The sequence below is a fragment of the Cnephaeus nilssonii genome, assembly GCF_951640355.1.
Source record: "Cnephaeus nilssonii genome assembly, chromosome: 22".
NCBI lineage: Eukaryota > Metazoa > Chordata > Mammalia > Chiroptera > Vespertilionidae > Cnephaeus > Cnephaeus nilssonii.
In genome coordinates, this window is record NC_137093.1 from 23,181,132 (window position 1) to 23,200,643 (window position 19,512).

Genomic DNA, 19,512 nt, shown 5'->3' on the forward strand with positions numbered 1-19,512 from the left:
CCTAAAATGGGGAGATCGTATTAACCACCGCATAGAGGGGTGCATGTGAAGTGCTCCAGGTGCATCTCAGGTGGTCCGCCCAGACCCAGAACACAGGAAGGGCTCCATGAAATGTTAACCGGTAATCGGATATGTCCCCGATCACCTGATCATATCACCGACTAAGGTGGAGCTGCCCAGGGCTTAACAATGAGCATAAGGGCGTCTGCAACGTGACTCCTCCCCATCTCTGCCTCAGGTCCCATTAGAGCATCTTTCCTTTGCCTCTGGGAGGTGAGACCAGCCTCAGCTACCCAACCACCTGGGCTGGAGCCAGCCTGGCCCCAGAGCTTCAGGTCCTCGCTTTGTGTGCCCTGTAGTCTACTCGAAGGCGGCCCTGTGGGGTGCCGGGGAGGGAGGCATTGATCCCATTGCTGCAGAGGCCTTCGTCCGTGATTGATGAGCCAAGGCCTGGAAATCTGGCTGCTTTCCGCCGGATACCTGAGCACCTCCTGTGGATGGCACCCGCCGGGCTGGCCCCCTCCTGTCCTGACCAAGGGTGGGCCTCCCGCACCTCCTTCCCATTCTCTGTCCCTTCTTCTAAGGCCAGGCCGAGTATTACCAGGCCACCACTTCTCCAGATGGCTAGAGGCATTTATTTAAAAAGTGCACACTCACCTTTCCTGGGCGAGGTCTGCGCTCTGCATTCGCCTCGCTCCCCGGGTGATTCTGGTGCATGGCCTGTCTTAGCAGTGGGTCTTCAAAGAACGTGTGTTTGCATCCCGTGGGGATGGCGCTAAGAGGCTGGTTCTGATGCAGCAGGCCTGGGGTGGGGCCCAGGATTCTGCATTTTTAAAAGATCTTCAGCAGTAATGATGCTGCTGGTGTATGGACCACATTGCGAGTACCAGGGGCTAGAGGAAGAGAAAGAGGAGGCATGAGAAGGCATGAAGCTTTGATAATCTAGACCCTCAGTCGAGGGCAGCTGCTGATACTTCAGGTGGAAGCAGGAGAATGGGGTCTGTGTGGCAACCGCCTCCCACTTCAGACAGTCTGATTCAGGGAGAAGTCACCCCCTGCTCTCTCACCTTGCAGGTCTTCCTTAAGGCGGGCGTGGTCTCCAGGCTCGAGAAGCAGCGGGAGAAGCTGGTGTCCCGCACCTTCGTTTTATTCCAGGCGGCTTGCAAGGGCTTTCTGTCGCGCCAGGAGTTCAGGAAGCTGAAGGTATGAGGCCTCGTGCACCGGGCAGAGGCGTGAGATGCCGGAGGAGCACGATCCGTGCCGGTCCGGGGCTGTAATCCTGCGCTTCCCACGCCTGCCTCGTGCACCAACCCCTGTGGGACGTTGTTAACGTGCAGATTCTGATCCAGTGGGTCTGGGTGTGAACAGGGCTCCCATGTCTCCCATGATGCTGCCTGTGCTACTGTCCACAGACGCACCCTGCGTGGTGAGACTCGGAGCGACCTTCTCATGGTTGATTCTAGGACATTGATGTCAAACTACCAATGATGCCACCTTGACCTACATATCCGTGAGGTTGTCCAAGCCTCTGTGGTTGGTTCATGGTTTCAGCGTGTCTCACTTTTCACAGGTCAGCAGATAGGACGTGGGCTGGACACAGCCACTGAGGCCTTTGGGACAGAGAGGCCAGTTTAGAGTCCACAGTCCTGGACCAGCTGCTTCACAGATCCCCAGAGACTGAGTTTTCTCTCTGTAGCCTGCACAATGGAGAGAAGGCGGCTTGACTCTGGGGACAAGCAAGACCTATGTTCGAATCCCACCTCCACCGCTTAGTAGCTGGGTAAAGGGGAAATGAGATTATGTGTGCTTAGTACGGTATGTGGCACATAGTAACTGCTCAATAAGTTCTAGCTGTTTTGAATTTAGCATTATTACTATTAATTACCCCTACTAGCATGGAGTCCCATTACGTGTGCCTCCAGCTTATGTGAATTTGCAAATTCAAGTATATGCACTTGGCCAAAGCAGAAAAAGGCAAGAACGTTAGGAATTAAAATATTGTGGGCAATCCCACTGGCCCACTGCACCCAAGTAGCTCAGGCCTTGGGGTGATTTGGAATAGAGGCTAATTAAGAGCCCGGGCTCTATCTGTAGTTGGACTGCAGGGATTCAAATCCTGACTCTGCCACCGAGAAGCTGTGTGACACCGGGCAGGGGACTTTAACCTCTCTCTGCCTCAGTTTCCCTATGTGTAAAATGGGCTGTAGTGAGGACTGAGCTGAAGTGTGTAAGGTGCCCAGGAGGCCGTGTCGGGAAGCCGTGCCAGCTGTCCATGCATTGGCTAATGGGATGGCGGGGAGAGGAAAGGGTTTGCAGTCTTGTTAGTCAGTGCGATTCCCTCCTATGATAAGAATGAATTAGGTCAGAAGTTCTCAAAGTGTGGTCCCCGGACCAGCAGCATTCCCTCAGCTGAGGATCCCTGTTAGCAAGGAAAGGCTTGGCCCTACCCCAGATCTACTGAGTCCGTCTGTGCTTTGAGACACCCTCCAGGAGATTCTGATGCGCGCTCAGGTTTGAGAAGCACGGCCTTCGTGTTCAATGCGGTTGAGATGATATCTATCCCCTAAATATCAACTGACAACACAGTCACGGCCATAGCTTCTAGCAGGCAATTTCAGGGATTTTCAAGGATCATTCCTGCCTTGTGTGGTGACTTCTGTCCCTAATCCGATTATAAGATGTGACCCATTGTATACTGTTCTCTGTTCCTCATCCTATTGTAATTATTAGGTCACGCAAGATTAAACTGCGGCCTAATGCCTGATGCTGAGAACCTGGTTCCGTGGAAGCTTATTTTTATTTTTAAGTATCTTAATTCCTTTCACGAGGATATAAACCCATTTCCTCCATCTGTGCCACCCTCTGCCCCCTCACATTCCTTCACCTTCGCCAGGCTGGGAAGGACCCTCAGTTTCCCATCTCCTTTCCCTGCAGATCCGTCGACTGGCCTCACGGTGCATCCAGAAGAACGTGGCCGTGTTCCTGGCGGTCAAGGACTGGCCGTGGTGGCAGCTCCTCGGCTCCCTCCGGCCCCTGCTGAGTGCCACCATCGGGGAAGAGCAGCTTCGCGCCAAGGAGGTTGGTCCGCATGCAGACAGGGCACTGGGTAGCTACTCCCACCCACACCCCATCTTGGTGCTTGCACCCGACCCAGTACCCCCATTTCTGAATGTTCTTAAGCCAGGGATGCTCCACCCACAGCCCTGGCTGCCTCCTCCCAGATAGCCCTCTGCTCCTGTCAGCACTGACCACCATCCATCCATGCCCAGCTCCTCTCTAGGCTCCTGGGTGCTGGGTAAATGCACCATTACTACCCAGGGATGCATGGGAGGGTCCCTTGTAGGAGCGTAGCTTCGGGCATCATGCAGATGGGCTGCTGAATCACCCACTCTGTCCCCAGCGGTAACACTCCTGGAACCGATGCCTCTGGTCCACAATGGCTTCTCTTATGGTGTTTGTTTTTTGTAGGAGGAGCTTACAACTCTGCGACAGAAGCTAGAAAAATCAGAAAAGTCTCGGAATGAACTCCGGCAGAACACAGACCTGCTAGAGAGCAAGGTACCCCATCCCTGTGCAGGTTGAGGTCTGCTGAGGGGAAGACGGTGATGCGCCTGGCACTGTACTAAGTGCTTTGCAAACCTCTTCAGAATAAGTGTGTGAGGTGCATGCTGTTATTGTCCCCATTTTAGAGAGGAGGAAACTGAGGCCCAGCGGTATTAAGTATCTCCCCGAGGCTATACAACCAGCAAGTGTAGACCTGAGATTCAAACCCGTGTCATCTGGCTCCAAAGGGAAGAATTTCTTAAATCACAAAAGCACAAATCACAGGGATAAAATGATAAATTTGACTATTTTAAAGTAAGAAATGAACTTCTGTTTATCAAAATATAAAATGATGACTCATTACAAACATGGAAATGAAATTTGCAGCACATATAACTGGCAAGGAGTATCCAGAATATGTAGAGAACTTCCTCAAGTCGTTGGAGAAAGGCAACTCACTCCAACAGGAAAAAGGTGGGTAAAAAAATAGGAATCTTCAGTGCCCAAGAGTTTCAAGAGTTCAGATGTTCAGGAATTCAAATAGCCAATAAACTCATGAAAAGATGCTCAACCTAACTAGCAACCAGGAAGTGTAAATTAGCACCACGAGAGGCACCATTTCACACTTCAGAGGGGCGAAATCTAGTCTCCTGTAGCCAAGTGTTGGCAAGGATGCGTAGCAGTGGGAACTTTTATAGGCTGCAGGCGGGAGGGTTACTTGATCTCACATTGGATGACTGAGTTATGATTTTTGCCTCCCCCTCCCCAACTCCTCTTCATCCCTCTTCTTCCTGTTCTCCCTCCTCTTCCTCCTTGTCCTGAAACGTTATATTAAGGTCCAACATACACATAAGTGCACACATCCTAAGGTTACATCTCCATGCGTTTTACAAAGTGAGCACATCAGTGCAGGCAGCACCCAGACTGAGACACAGATCATTCTCGGCTCTCCCAAAATCCACACCCCACAAACTGACTTCTAACACTAGAGATTAGTTTTCTTCTGTTTTTTTTTTAATATATATTTTATTGATTTTATTACAGAGAGGAAGAGAGAGGGATAGAGAGTTAGAAACATCGATGATAGAGAAACATCGATCAGCTGCCTCTTGCACACCCCCCACTGGGGATGTGCCCGCAACCAAGGTACATGCCCTTGACCGGAATCGAACCTGGGACCTTTCAGTCCGCAGGCCCACGCTCTATCCACTGAGCCAAACCGGTTTTGGCAGTTTTCTTCTGTTTTTGAACTTTATCTAAATGCAGTCAAATGTGGATACTCATTTGTGTCTGCTTCCTTTCATTTGACATTTATGTTTGTGACATCCATTCACATTGTCATAAATGACTGTGAATCATTTATTCTAATTGCTTGCATAGTATTCCATTATGTGTATAGATCACTATTTATCAAGCAAGTGTAGACCTGAGATTGAAACTCATGTCATCTGGCCCCAACGGGAATTCTTTAATTGTAAACAATTTTTAAAAAGCTCAAATCTCCGGGGGAAGTGATACATTTGACTCTTTGGAAGTAATAAACGAAATGAACATTTGGTTGTTTCCAGTTTTGAACTATGACAAATAAGCCTGCTGAGAACATTCTGGAAGCACCTGTCTTTTGTCGCACCTGTCGTACCTTTCTGTTGGGAATAGACCTAGGAGTGGAATTGCTGGGTTTTAAGTTATTTCTATGTTCAGTTTTAATAGATACTGCCAGGCAGTTTGCTAAAGTGTTTGTATCAATTTACACGCCCACAGCAACAGGTGAGAGTTCTAGTTGCTCCGTATCCTTATCGGCATTTGGTGGTGTCTGTCTTTTCATTCAGCAATTTGTGTGTGCGCGCGCGCGCGCGCGCGCGCGCACACACACACACACACACACACACACACACAGTAGTGCCATATTGTGATTTTAATTTGCAACTTTCTGGCTGTCCTCTTTGGCAAAGTGATCTTTCAAGTCTTTTCTGCTGTTTTTCTTACTGATTTGTAGCAGTTCTTTATATCTTGTGGATACAAGTTCAGTTGTTGGATAGATGCACTTCAGATCTCTTTTTCCATTCAGTGGCTAGACGTTTCTGATGCAGTAATTTGAAGTTGTATTTTCTGAACCTCCATCTCTTCAAAACTGCCGACAGGCAAGGAAGAGATAAAGGGCTCCAGAACCCCCAAACCTGCATCAATGAGAGTAGATGCACTTTTTTGGTTTTAGTCTATATTTTATTGATTCTCAGATGCACGTTATTTTCCACCTCTATACATCTCTGGAATTGGGATGCATCTCAACAATCAGTGGAATCTTACACCAAAAATTGGCAGCACTTTCTTTTCTCAGGTTCTATAATTGTGCATCTTGTAATCAATGACAGCTCAGATTTGGCGAAATGTAGTGTGTGGGGGCCCGAGTACGATTTTATTTGAAGAAAGGGGTGTGGTTCCCTTCCCTCCCCTCCCCAAAGCTACTGTTGACTTATGTTGGTTGCTTTGGCACTTTCAAGAGCGTCAGAATCACTGTTAACCCTGTAGCTTCCCCATCTCCCAAGATCCAGGAGGGAATCGAGGTGGAGGAGTCCTCCCTGCTTCTTTAACAAGCCCTGAGCTGTTCGTGGTGTGGAGGGGTGGGGGAGTGGCGTTGGGAGGGGTAGGGGTGTCGGGCTGCATTAGAGCTGTGGTTCCCATACTTGAAAGTGTACCAGAACCTCCTGAAGGACGTGTTAGAATACAGATTGCCGGACCCCCGCCTTAGAGATCCTGAGTCAGTGGGTGTGGGAGGCCCTGGGCCTTCTCCGTTCCTAAGCCCTTACGTGCTGCTGAGCCTGCTGGTCCGCGGACCACACTTTGAGAAACACTAGGCTAGAGAACAGATGAAAGGTATCGCCTTCGTGCGTGGGGCTCTGTTTTCTTTTGGCCACTTTCTGTTAGCAGCTGGGGAGCAGACACCCCTGAAGGGCCATGCATCATGAAGGCACCCCGACCCCATTCACAGGCTCTGCACTCCACCCCCTGGTCTCAGCGGGAGGGCGAACAGTCGAAAGAAACTTCCCCGATACATGTTGTGCCTCATCATTGGAAACTCCGTTAGACTAGGCTTATTAAAAAAACAACATTATTGCAAAATGATTTAAGTGCTTCATTTGCAAAGGAGCAGAGAGGAGATGAGGAGATGAGGAGAGGCTGGCTATAAATATTCCTCAGGCGTGCAAAGCCGGCCTCGGTGCAGAGCGGGGCTTTTTATTTTCTCATGAAAGCGGCCCGTCTCCTTGCAGGAAGCACCTCCAAGGCTGCGGGAGCTCCTGGGGATATATGAGAGAGGCGTGTCTTCCTCTCTCCCCGGGATATATTTTAGGCGTTTCCCAGGAGCGTATTTATGGCAGAAGACGGAGGCCCGTGCAGTCCAGCGCCTGCCCTCATTAGTCTGAGCAGTGGCCCTTTTTGGTGAGGAATTGCTGGGCGAATCCAGCAGGGGCTGCAGATGTCGTGGGAAAGTTCACTTGCACAGCGCTGCGGAGGTGTGGTCCTGGCGATCGGTCGGGAGTGTAGCTGGAGCTCATCTCCTGGGTGGGGACGGTCGTGCCAGGGTCACGGGGTCGAGTAGTTCCTGAGCCCAGATCGTCTCCCAGGTCTTCTGACTCCCAGCCCCGTGCTCGGCCACAGCCCTGCGCCTCCGTGGGGACAGATGTGGTATCTGGTGAAGCAGTGGACCGTCAATCAGGACAGCTGGCTTTGCACCTATCAGTGTGGGATTGTGGGGAAATTCTCCCGGTCCCTGAGCCTCTGGGTCATCAGTAAAATGGTGACAGTACCAGTTATGAATTCTTCTCCCTAAGATCGTGGTGAGGGGGTGCATATAAAGTAGTTATTACCAATTTCAAGCCTTCACACATCACCACTATTACTAATATGTATTTGAATTCTTACCAACCTCCCCACAGCAGACTTAAGTTCCTTGAAGATAATGATACATCTTAGCTATTTCTTTGCCTCTCAAAGCATTCAGTGCCAATTGAATGAATGAATGGGATAACGCTGAATTTAATCAAGTAACATTTAATGAGCATTGTGTCTGTGCCAGGTGCTATGATCAATTCTTTACCCACATTATCTAGATTTACCTTCAAATCGGACTCTGAGGAAAGTGTTAGTACCCCCACATTTAGATGAGGAAAGTGAAGCTCAGAGAGATAAAACCATTTGTCCAATATCACACAGCTTTTGAGTGGCAGAGCTGGGATTTGAACCCAGGTCTGGCTGACTCCAGACAGGCTGTGATAGGGAGAAGCATCTACCCAGACTGGGAGTCGGGTCAGGGAGGGCTCCTTGGAGGCGGGTTTTCAAGTTTCTCAGGTTGGCAGGGATGGGGCTTCCCTTCCGCTGGGGGTCCGCACAGGTTCCCTTTGGCCAAGGGATGCAGGGGAGATTTGAGAATAATTTCCCGCTAATTGGTCCTTGAGTGATCTGCAAGGACCCTTCGGGGTTTGCCAGCAGGCTCTCCCCCTTGTTACACTGGTGTTCCTTTTGCATTTGCCAATAGCTCTGGGCCCTTAAATGTGGGAAGAGGGGGGGTTTGTGGGGACCGGGGACGGTTAGGGGCTACTTGCCTCTGTGAAAAGCACCTGTCATTTCCTCCAGTTTGAAAAGACTAATTGTCCTCTGGGCTCCAGACTTGGGTTTGTGGAACACAAAATTAATGCATTAAATTAATTTTGTGCTCCCTTTGCTCAGGCCGATTAGTACAAATTAGATTTCACACTAATTGGCTGAGGAGGAGAGAACACAGTCCTGGTGTTTGAGATCGCAGGGACAAGGGTTGAGGTTAGGAGCGTGATCTGGGGCGTTCCTCGGTCGCCCTGGCCCGTTGCAAGTGAGCCCTTGTCCAGCTCCAACACATCAGGGTGCCCATAAGCGAAGCTAACCCACCCGAAGCCCAGGGGGAGGCCAGGATTAGGAGGAGATCCTAGCAGTTTATATGGTGATAATTCTCGAACTTTGTTGTGCTTTAGAATCATGCTGGAGTGTGTTGAAGTTCAGATCCCTGGGTCCCACTGCAGATAAATTGGTTTGGGGGATACAAGAATCCTGGAATTTGCATTTTAACAACCATCCCAGATCATTGCAATGCAAGTGTTTCCCCAGAGCACTTTAAAGACAGCAGGGTAATAATAAATAAATAAATAAATAAATAAATAAATAAATAAATAAATAAAATAAAGACAACAGGGTAAGGAATAGCAAAAGGAAGTCCTGATCCACAGCCAGCCAGGAGCATCCTGGGAGCATTTCTCTGTCACTAACTGGTGGTTATTACTTGGGTCTGGGTTCAAGTCCCAGCTCTGCCACTTATTTGCTGTGTGACTTCAAAACACTCCCCTTAAGCCTCCTTTTTGCTTTGTTTCTAGTTCTGTGGAGTGGGTGTGGGGGGAGAAGTGTGGGCGGCCCCACTGAGTGACAACGCTTTAACCCTCTTCACTCCAGATTGCTGACTTGACCACAGAGCTTGCCGACGAGCGCTTCAAAGGGGACGTGGCCTGCCAGGTGCTGGAGAGCGAGCGGGCCGAGCGGCTGCGGGCCTTCCGGGAGGTTCAGGAGCTGAAGGTGAGTGGTCATGGGTGGCAGGTGTGTGTGTGTGTGTGTGTGTGTGTGTGTGTGTGTGTGTGTACAGGCTGGCTGGGAGTGCGTGGGCCTGTCCCCCTGTGCTCACACCTGGGAATAGAAAGCCTAAGTAAGATGCTTTCTCATGCTCAAGGTCCTGGAGGACATTTGGGTCTTACTACGGTTTGGCCTTGGAGGTGCCCTGGGTGAGGATGGGGTGGTCCCTGGCTGTGGAGGCTCCATGGTGAGGCCTGTGCAGGGAATGGCCTGTCTGGTGGGGGAGGTACCATGGGTGCGTTGGCCAGCCCAGGTCCTCTGTCCAGCTGCAGTGGGAACCCTTGAGGCTTTTCTTCCAGGGCAAGTGCGAGCAAGTGCAGCAGAATCTGGGAGAAGTAGAGAAGCAGCTGCAAGAAGCCCAGCAGAAAATCCAGTTGAATGACTTGGAGAGGAGTCACACTGGAGGAGGTGAGCAGGTTGGAGCCCTTGCAAGTAGATGCTAGTGGCAAAAGCTGTCCTTTTATTTCATTCATCCATCCATCCTTTCATCCATCCATCCATCCATCCATCCATCCATTCATACATACACGTGAAGGGCTTACTTTGCACTAGACACTGCGTTAGGGGTGGAGACTCTGGCAGAGCAAACAGGCACCCACTTGGCCCTCTTGGAGCTTACAGCTTAGTGGGCCAGGCAGACATTAACCAGGTAATCCAACAATATCCCAAATAATGAGTTTTCCGTGTGGCAGGTGCCATTTAGTAATAATGTAAGTAATTATTATTAAAAGAAAAACAGTGACTCTACGGTAAGGCCTCTTTATATACCTGGTATATGTGAATACTTAAAAAAAATGTTTTATTGACTTTTTTTTACAGAGAGGAATGGAGAGGGAGAGAGAGTCAGAAACATCAATGAGAGAGAAACACCGATCAGCTGCCTCCTGCACACTCCCCACTGGGGATGTGCCCACAACCAAGGTACATGCCCTTGATCGGAATCGAACTCGGGACCCTTGAGTCTGAAGGCCGACGCTCTGTCCACTGAGCCAAACCGGTTAGGGCGTGAATACTTTTCATATAAATTTTGAGGAAGGCATTTCAGTGGTTAAAAGTGATACCTATGAAACGGCACTTCTGGATTTAAATCTAGATTCTATCTCTTATTAGATGAGTGGCTCTGGGCACAGAAGTTGTGTCTTGTTTTGTTTGTTTTTTCTGTTTTCAAACGCACGTAGTCATAGATGACTAATAGTGCTGGATAGCTGTTAGTTACTTGATCATCATTACTATTTATACTATTAGTGGGATTGTTATCTGTGGTCCCAACCTGTGGGGCAGAAGGTACTCCTCCCCCCATTTAAAAGCAGTGTCAGGCGCTCAGCAGTTGCTAAGCGATGGCAGAGCAGGTGAGAGGACCCCGAATCGCCCCAGGACAGATGTGCTCAGCAGAGCCAGGAACTCCTGGGGTTCCTGACTCAGCTGCCTGGAGACTCGCATGCATGCCATGGTTGGATGGACATGGTGACTTCTCTGTCAACTCCTCTCCCCGGTCTGAGCGAGTTAGATGAGAAGGATGCCCCGTGTGTCTGTCAGCTTTTATAAAATGCTGACATCATTCCTTCCATGCCCCCAGAGAGTTTATGCCCTAGAAACGTCAGGGACACTCGGGAACGGAGGGCTGGAGGCAGTGAGAAGAGGCAAGGCTTTCTACTCCACTCTTGTTCTCCTCTCATCCCGGCTACCCCCAGGGCAGGCAGTTACCAGGGAGGTTAATACTCAGGAGTTTGAGAATCTCTGATATGGAGACCCAGCTAGGTAGGGAACACGCTGGGCGTGGCGAAGGCGTTTGCACAGAACCAGGGTGGGGACAGCACACTTTCCCCAGAGGAGCGTTGGCTCCGGTCCCGCCCCGGCTGTGATTTATGTCTAAATGGTACCCCCCGTTTGTTTTCCTATGGAGAGAGATGGGCGGTGATGAGAGGGGAGATGTGCTGAGCTCATGAGCCCATTCGTCACGATGTTATATGGGCTCTCCGCTCTGTGTGCTCATTTCCAGGAAGCCAGCCCACAAATATTTTGTTTTCCGTTATGAAAGTCATACATACTCATTACAGAACATTTCTGAAACGTAGGAAAGTTGGAGGGCGCCATAAAACACTTGCCTGGCACCACCGCAGTGCCACCACAGCCTCCACCACGGGTCGAGCCTGAGCAGAGATGATTGACAGCGTCTTTGTTTTCCTCCGCGTGTGATGGAGTCTTTAAAGAGCGCTTTCTGTGGCATGCGTCCAGCATCGAGCTGGACACGTTAGGGGCCACAGGAGAATTGTAGTTGGGTCCTGCTTTCCAGAAACTTGCAGAGTACGTGGGGGAGGTCAGCTAAACCATTGGCCAGTTGGCCAGTTCCACTTGGTGAATTTGTATCAATATGGGACCTTTGTGTGTGTAGGGAGCTCTTCTAGAAGGTACTGGGGATCCGCAAATGACTGAAACATCTCCCCTGCCCTAGGATTATTTTTGAAAGAAAGGTATATGTACACGTGTGGAGAAATTGCACCATATAAAACAACTGAGCTTAGAATAGTGAGCATTCAATGATTTTAGACAACTGGAGGTGGTCAGCACAGGCTGCCTGGAGGAAGCATGTATTTTTGTGTGTGTTTTTTTAAGTTTGGAATTAAAGCAAGATTTCCTAACCGGAGGTCCCAGGTCAGGCCTCAGGAGCTCTGTTCATACTGTGAAATTGTGTACAAAGAGCTAAGCAAGTGGACACGAACCACCCCCCACTCACCTAGCTTTCCACCCGGCCTCCCTCATTCTGTTCAACAGCGGACGAGTGGCAAATGCGCTTCGACTGTGCTCAGATGGAGAACGGGTTTCTCAGAAAGCGCCTGCAGCAGTTTGAGGAGAGGCTGGACTCGGAGCTGACCTCCAGGAAGGAGCTGGAGCAGCAGGTAAGAGGGAGCAGTCAGTCTGCATCCCAACGGCGTCAGAGAGTGGGCGGGTTCTTACCTCCACGACTCAAGGTGGGGAGGGAGAACGAGGCCACCGACCCTCCACGTCTTTCCACCTCCACTGTTAACACAAATGCTGGCCACTGTGGGATATGGAAAGCATTTTCTCCGCCTGTGGGTGTTCTGCTCTGGGAAAGAATCGCTGTGTGATAAAGAACATGAGCGTTCACTCACGATGTCAAGTCTCGTTTCTGCCTTGACCTTGCAGAAAATGACGTTTTGAGCCTCCGATTTCTCATCAGTAAAACGATTGTAATATTCTGTTATCATCGTCAAGTTCTATCCATTCCCATTGCCTCTAATCTTGCCACCTCCATCTCTCATCTAGACCAGGCCAGAGCCTCTTTCAGAGTGTTCTGTTATCACAAGTGATGCTGACTCTCCTGGTGGGTTGCTCCCTGTGCATCTCATAATTTTTGATTGTGAGCTCATCTTTTCACGTGTTCCTCTACACCCACCACAGCAGCCCCAGGAGGTCTGCACTGTGGAATGTTCTGTTTTTTTCCTTCTCTCATGCTGTGTGTGTGTGTGTGTTTAGCTATTTTTATTGTTGTTGTGAGTTGGTCTTGCTTTTCACTTTCAAAGCTTTGCATTGATTCAGGGGAGTCTTGCTTGCAGGGTTGTGCACGTGTTTCTTTAGAAGAAGCCCGCCTGCGCTGCCTTCTGAAGCAGCCCCTGAGATTACGCTAAATTCTCAGTTTCAGAATTTTGCAACATGTGCAGAGTGTCAGTTTGAGAGCTAAACCCACATGAGGTCCAGACCTGGGGTTTTGATTTCTTACCTACCGGAATACTTTTCTCTTCCACCCACAGCCAGAGTGGCAGCAAGCTTTCTGACCACCTTCCAGGCCAGTGGGTGGGACGTTCATTGCCCTTCTCACTGAGGTGTAGCTCTTTGAGGGTCCTGACTTAATATAAGGGTCTTTACTCCAACTTCCCACTTCGCCCCCAAGGCCTTGACTTGTGTCTCTGTCCAGGCATTCCAACACAGCCTGTAACCTTAGGGATATTTCTGAATCTGTCCACCACCCCTCTCCTCCACATGTCTGCCGTAATACCAGCATGTACCATTATTGCTCTGGTTTTGTGTCCTCTGCATTTCTGATATTTGGGAAGTACAGTTTGCCCTTGAGGAATGTAATGATAGTTGAGCCTCTTTGCCTGTCTTGCATTGTCTCCACCCTGAGTGTGTATTCTAACCAGTCTACACTTTAACCAGTGGTATGCTGGTAAATCAGCTCTCTGGAAATAAGCAAACAAGCTGACAAATGCATCCCCTAATGTATAGCATTTGCCAATTGCCAATTTCTGTGGTGTAAATTCTCCCACCATGGCTGAGTTCAAGTTAACATTGTGTTGTCACTGAATGTAGAATTGGGAAGAGATGTGCAGAATCAGCTCTCATGGGTTGGTATAAGCCAGCTTCAGCACCACACTAAGTGTTTGATTCACAGCAAAACTGAGAGGAAGGTACAGAATTTCACATGTACTCTCCCCTGCTATCAACGTCCTCCACCAGAGTGGTGCATTTGTTACAGTCGATGAACCTGCATGGCAGGCATATCATCATCATCACCCAAAGTCTATAGTTTACATTAGGGTTCCCTCTTGGTGATGTACATTCTTTGGGTTTGGGCCAATATGTAATGACATGTATTCACCGTTGTAGTTTCATACAAAATAGTTTCACTGCCCTAAAATTCCCCTATGTTCCACCATTCATTCCTCTCTCTTAACCCCTGGCTATGACTGATCTTCTTACTATCTCCATAGTTTTGCCTTTTCCAGAATGTCATACAGTCTGTGCCTTGTCTTTTCATTCTCTTGATAGTTAATGTCTATCACAGTGCAGGAATTTTTAATTTCAATTAGTTCCAGCTTGTCAATTCTTTCATGGATCATACTTTTGGTGTCACACCTAAAAAGCCATTGCCAAACCCAATGTCATCTAGATTTTCTTCTATGTTATCTTCTAGAAGTTTTACAGCTTTGCCTTTGACATTTAGACCTGTAATCCATTCTAGCTAGTATTTGTGAAGGCTGTAAGGCCTGTGTCTAAGATTCATGTCTTTGCATGTGGCTGTCCAGTTGTTCCAGATGTTGAAAGACTGTCTTTTCTCCAATGTATCGCCATTGCTCCTTTGACTATATTTAGTGACTCCGCTTGTGGGATCTCTATTCTGTTCCACTGCACTGTTGTTGTTTTCTCCTTCCAAAAAATACATTATTCTTTCTCATCTACTGTTTCCTCTTCCTAGAACACCTTTCCTCTCCCTCACCTCAACATCTTTACCATCTCAGCTTAATCGTCATTCCCTCAAGAAAGTCTTCCCTGGTGCAGATGGGGTTGGATGCCCCTGAATTGTTTCTCCAAATAGCAGCCTCATCACATTGTATTGTAATTATCTGCTTTGTTTCTTGGTCTCCCCGGTAGAGGTAGCCACCACGAGAGCTGAGGTCTCTGTCTGTCCTTTTATTACACACATCTCCTCGCCGTGGGAGAAAGGTGTCATGCGATCACCTTGTGATCACCTTGTGGCCACACACAGTTTATAAGCAGCGGTGGCGAGCATCATTATCCTCCGTGGTCGTGGTGGTTTTACTCTTCTCATGCAACACGGACATTGCACTGTGCTCCTCCAGGAGGCATCCTGAGCTGTAGACAAACACAGAAGGACACCCGGGCAGGAATTATAAAGTCGGGTCAGTATCCCCAAGGAAAGGGGGTAGCCATGCTACATTAAAAAGTAATAAAACCGCAACCTTTCCCGGGCAGCCGAATATAAGAAAACATCCCATTTGCCGTCAAATACTGAATTTAGAATTACAGGCTTCATTAACTCAGCGTTTTGCTTATTTAAAGCAATACTTTAATGAGGCCATTTCTTCAAAGCGAGCGTCCCGAAGCTGTCTTCTCTCCCAGATCTAAACTAGGACATTCGGGAGGGAGTTTCCTGCAGGAAGACGCAAGAGCCGTTGGCTTCTGTGTTTGCACTGGCGTGTGCGTTGCCGTGTGAGCCGGCCGTCTAAAGTGCTCTTTGCTGGTCTAACCTCTGAGCCCGTCCCTGGGGTTTTCCGGTTAGATTTTCCCCGTGTGCCGTTTCAGCTGCTTCCTGGCTCGCATAGCTCCCCAGATTCTGCCAGCTGATGGGGTATGAATTATACAGCCTTCAAGGGCTGCTAAGTCGAGGCAAGGCACGCAAAGGATCCGTGGGAGCGTTGGCAGGAGGATTTCTGAGAAACAGAAAAAGCCACCCCAAGGGATGAATGGAATGACCCCATTCTACCTCTGGGCAAACTGAGGCTCAGGTGACAAGTAGAGAGAGAGTGGTGGAGACAAGGTCTCTGCCTCCAGCGCCTGTTCTCTCCCCATTCTGGCAGCTGCTCCAAGTGAGCCGGGACATTCATTCTGTTACTCCCACAGCTCGCGGAGCTGCAGAGTGCGTACGAGGGGGCCAAGAAGACCGCACACCAACTGAAGAGGAAGTGCCACCGGCTGACCTGTGACCTGGAGGACACCCGCTTCCTGCTGGAGAACCAGCAAAGCCGAAACCACGAGCTGGAGAAGAAGCAAAATAAGTGAGTCACGTTCCTCCTCATCACCACCTGGACACCAGGGGGCAGCATGGGTGCTGGAATCTTTGGGGTCTCAGGCTTCTCCTCCTAAACCCCCTCACTTCTTTTTTTTTTTTTCAAAAACATATTTTTATTGATTTCAGAGAGGAAGAGAGAGAGAGATAGAAACATCAATGATGTGAGAGGTTCATTGATTGACTGCCTCCTACAGGTCCCACACTGGGGATCCAGCCCGCAACCCAGGCATATGCTGTAACCGGGAATCAAACTGTGACCTCCTGGTTCATAGGTTGACGCTCAGCCACTGAGCCACACCAGCCGGGCATAGCCCTCTCACTTCTGTCAGGGCTCCTCATCCATGGGACTTAACTCCCTTGTTCTGGCCTAAATTTTTCTCCCCTGTCCTCACACCTTATTCCTGTAAGGTTCTCTCTCAAGAATCCAGCAAAAAATGATTCTTTTCTGTTACCCAGTCTCAGTTCTGTTACCAATTGACCATGACCTTGGGGAACTTCCTTGGCCTCTCTGGGCCTCAACATCCCCATTTATTAAGGAAAGAGTTTGCTACGGAGGATGAATACAGCTCAGTCTGGGGTTCACCACCCCGGTTTAAGTCCCAGGTATGCCTCTTTCCAAGTTGTGTGACCTTGGACAAGTCATTCAGCCTTTCTCAGTCTCAGATAAAATCCTCAGGTTGGGGATGAGAATGCCCCTGTGGCGAGGACTAAATGATAGCTGGTATATCCAGTTGGACTAAATTCTGGTTCCAATCTATCCCTACTATTGAACACGGGGGACGAGAATGAGGAAGAGACCAAAACATTGAGTCCCTGCCGTTCTCATTTAGGGTTTAGATGCTTAGATCATGATAATGATTCTGGCAGGGACTGGACCCTGTGCACCAGCAAGTCGCCAGTCTGGAAGCTGCACACTGGTTCCCATGGGGACGCTGTCACAGCTGGCCAGTGGTGGAGGCTGGACTGGCCCAGGTCCACACTCAGTCTCCCTAGCGCAGGACCTCTGCACCTGCGATGCCTCAGGCCCGGGACCCCTGGCTGTGTTTTGAGTTCTGCTCACTTGGTGAGAGGAGAGGTGTGCAGGGGTCCTGTTTTGAGCCGGGCAGGCCCTCCTGGAGATGTCACAGGAGGCAAATAGAGGAAACACAGCCTCTGTTAGAGGGTCCAGGATAAAAATACACAGAAGTGTTCCTGTGGGTGAGATGCCAGGACGTGGTTTTGATCTTTTCCCAGAGTTGCCGAGCTGAATTATTTTTGCATGGAGTGGCATAGCGTTTGAACTTGATCTGCATTAAATGTTGTTTCTCTTCTTTATCCTTGAGATTTTCTGAGCTGGCTTCTTCATCTGAAAAATAAAGATCTTTCGGGCATTGTTAGCATGCCCTCCCCCCCCCCCCAAATGAGGGAGGTTTGTTCTCTTCCTATTGATGTGTTTCTTTTCCCATCTTCTCATGGGTGCTCTGGTTCAACCTTGCCCTTACAGTGGGGGAAATGGCTTACTTGGTGATTTCCTGGGTGGGCCTTGTCAAATGGCACCTCCTCTCTGGGCTAGAGAGTCACTGATAGTTCTGAGGACTCCTTGGACAGTTAAGCAGGACACCTGGTGCTGCAGAATGGCTTCATCAGAGCCCACCTGTAAACCGAGAGGCATGGACCCCATCGTCCCCCAGGTTCCTGCCAGCTCTCATGATCTCGGTCCTCACCTGTGGGTTCCGCTCCAGTTCTGAGAGGCCTTGGGGAAGGGCTCCACTCTGATGGGGAGGGGGTTTGCCCCTGGAGTTTGTGCAGCCAGAAAACTCCATCTCTCTGCTCTTTCCCTCATCCTCTTGGGCAGAATCCCTCATTCCAGGTACTCAAGAATCTCCCCATGAGTACCCATTCCTCCATACTTACGCTTTCTCCTCTCAAGACTTACACCTTTCCTCTGATGCCCTCTACTCTGCTACCATCTCTTGGCAGAAGTTCATTTACATTTTGATGCTAATTGCAAATTACAGCCTTTCTCTTTCTGGTAGGATTCATGTTTTAGCAGGAAGCCATGGAGGGCAATGGGATTCTCCATCTAATGGTGAGGGAGAGATCTAGCAGTTAGCAGTACTTCCTCATCTCCCTCGAATTGTCAACAAATTGTAGATGCAGCTGCTTCCTTAGTTTGCCGGGCCCAGGATGGAGGGATGTCTCCACGCTGGTAGAATTTCCTGTCCTGACATTGGCTTCTGAGTTCAGAGCATGGTTCCATCTGAGGGGGTGGCTTTTTGTTGCCATGGTTACCCCATGGGTCACAAAGCTCCCTTTCGAGGGCTGCTGGAACTCCCAGGCTGCTTCCTTGGGGTAAGGCCTGTGCTGGGCTCACTGTAGCCCGCCTCTTCCTAGTGGGGTGAAGGGTGTGTGCAAATCCATCTGGCCTCAGTTGGTGGGCCGGTGTGTTCCAGAAGTTAGGCTCTGTAGGAGCCACTCTTTGGCCCGAGGTGGCCTGTTAAGTCAAGGACTCTTGAAACAGCAGTCACTGCCTGGCCTCGCTGTCTTTCCGCACCTGTCCCAGGGCAGGGACAGGAAGGTGCGGGTAGTCCCGGAGACAGTAGAGAACCTGGGCTCAAGCTCGCTTCCACCACTTGGGAAATTTGGGCCAATAAATTACTCCGCCTGTCTTCTGTAGAATGGATGTAATAACATGTTTCTTGCTAAGTTGTTATAAGGACAACGTGGACCTCACCCCAGACCCTGGCACTTGGGATTGTTGGGTCATCATCCTCATCACAATGCTTCCATTCAGAGGCAGCCAATAGCACCTCTTGAATGATGTCATCAACAGCCAATCAGAGAGCTCCTGGCAGTTCCACTACTAGGGCTCCCTCCTGTGAGCCATGATTGGCTTTCTCAGGAGTCTGAATCTCAGAATGACCATCTCGTATTAAGGGACATTGGATAATCTTGTAACAGGGAGACGTTTTTACCGAGATCCAAAACCCATGTCCAGTTTGGCCATTTCGGTCACACCAAGTTCCCTGGAAAAGCGGGCCTTTCTATGTGGTCCAAGGGCGAATGACCAGAGTCCTAGCTTACCCGGCAGAGCACCTCTGTTGTTTCCTCATTGTGATGGGGATTGAAGGCCGTCACAACCACATGGGATGATGTCAAGTCCCGGAAGTACTTCTCCTCCAGGGGTCACCATGCTGGAGGGGCAGGTGGGCCCCAAAGCAGCCATTTCCTCAGTCCTGGACGGTCCTAAATAGGGCTGTTCTAGTCTCTGTGTTATCTGCTGGGGAAACAAGTGAACACGCTGAATGTATAAATGTCCAGCATTTTACCAGTAACTACCCTGCTCTAATGGGGTTGTAAGCGCATAAGCCCAGCAGCATCATGTAAAATATGGACTGCAGGGTATCCCTTGTTTGTGTGGCCATCTCCAGTCATCCACTCACCGATCAGTGCTCATTAGACAGCAAGCCTGGGCTTGCTAGTGGTAAAGGTTCTTGGAATACATTGGCAAACCAGATGGATCAGATTGTCCCAAATATGTTTTTATTTTTATTCTCTGTATACAGGTTCATTCTAATTTTTATCTATATATTTTTAAGTCCCATTTGAAATAAGCATTCAATATTTTGTGAAAACTTCGTACAAACTCTAAAAGCTGCTCTCTGATATTCCAGATTCTTCCTACCCCACATCCACAACCTTACAGGAAGGCATTAAGTAAACCCCACCATTTTCTAGTCTCTCTCTCTCTTTCCCCCTCCCCCTCTCCTCTCTCTCCCCCTCCTCTCCTT

The 19,512-nt window shown here is 49.4% G+C and overlaps 1 protein-coding gene across 1 annotated transcript in view; it reads left to right on the plus strand.

Moving 5' to 3' along the window:
* Nucleotides 1-19,512, plus strand: part of MYO18B (myosin XVIIIB) — a 170,507-nt gene that overhangs the window by 66,538 nt on the left and 84,457 nt on the right. Inside the window, exons 22-28 of the mRNA XM_079762228.1 lie at nucleotides 1,075-1,203; nucleotides 2,935-3,078; nucleotides 3,469-3,558; nucleotides 9,019-9,138; nucleotides 9,492-9,600; nucleotides 11,965-12,089; nucleotides 15,574-15,728. Coding sequence (XP_079618354.1) covers nucleotides 1,075-1,203; nucleotides 2,935-3,078; nucleotides 3,469-3,558; nucleotides 9,019-9,138; nucleotides 9,492-9,600; nucleotides 11,965-12,089; nucleotides 15,574-15,728 — 872 coding nt within the window. The remainder of the gene's footprint in view (nucleotides 1-1,074; nucleotides 1,204-2,934; nucleotides 3,079-3,468; nucleotides 3,559-9,018; nucleotides 9,139-9,491; nucleotides 9,601-11,964; nucleotides 12,090-15,573; nucleotides 15,729-19,512) is intronic.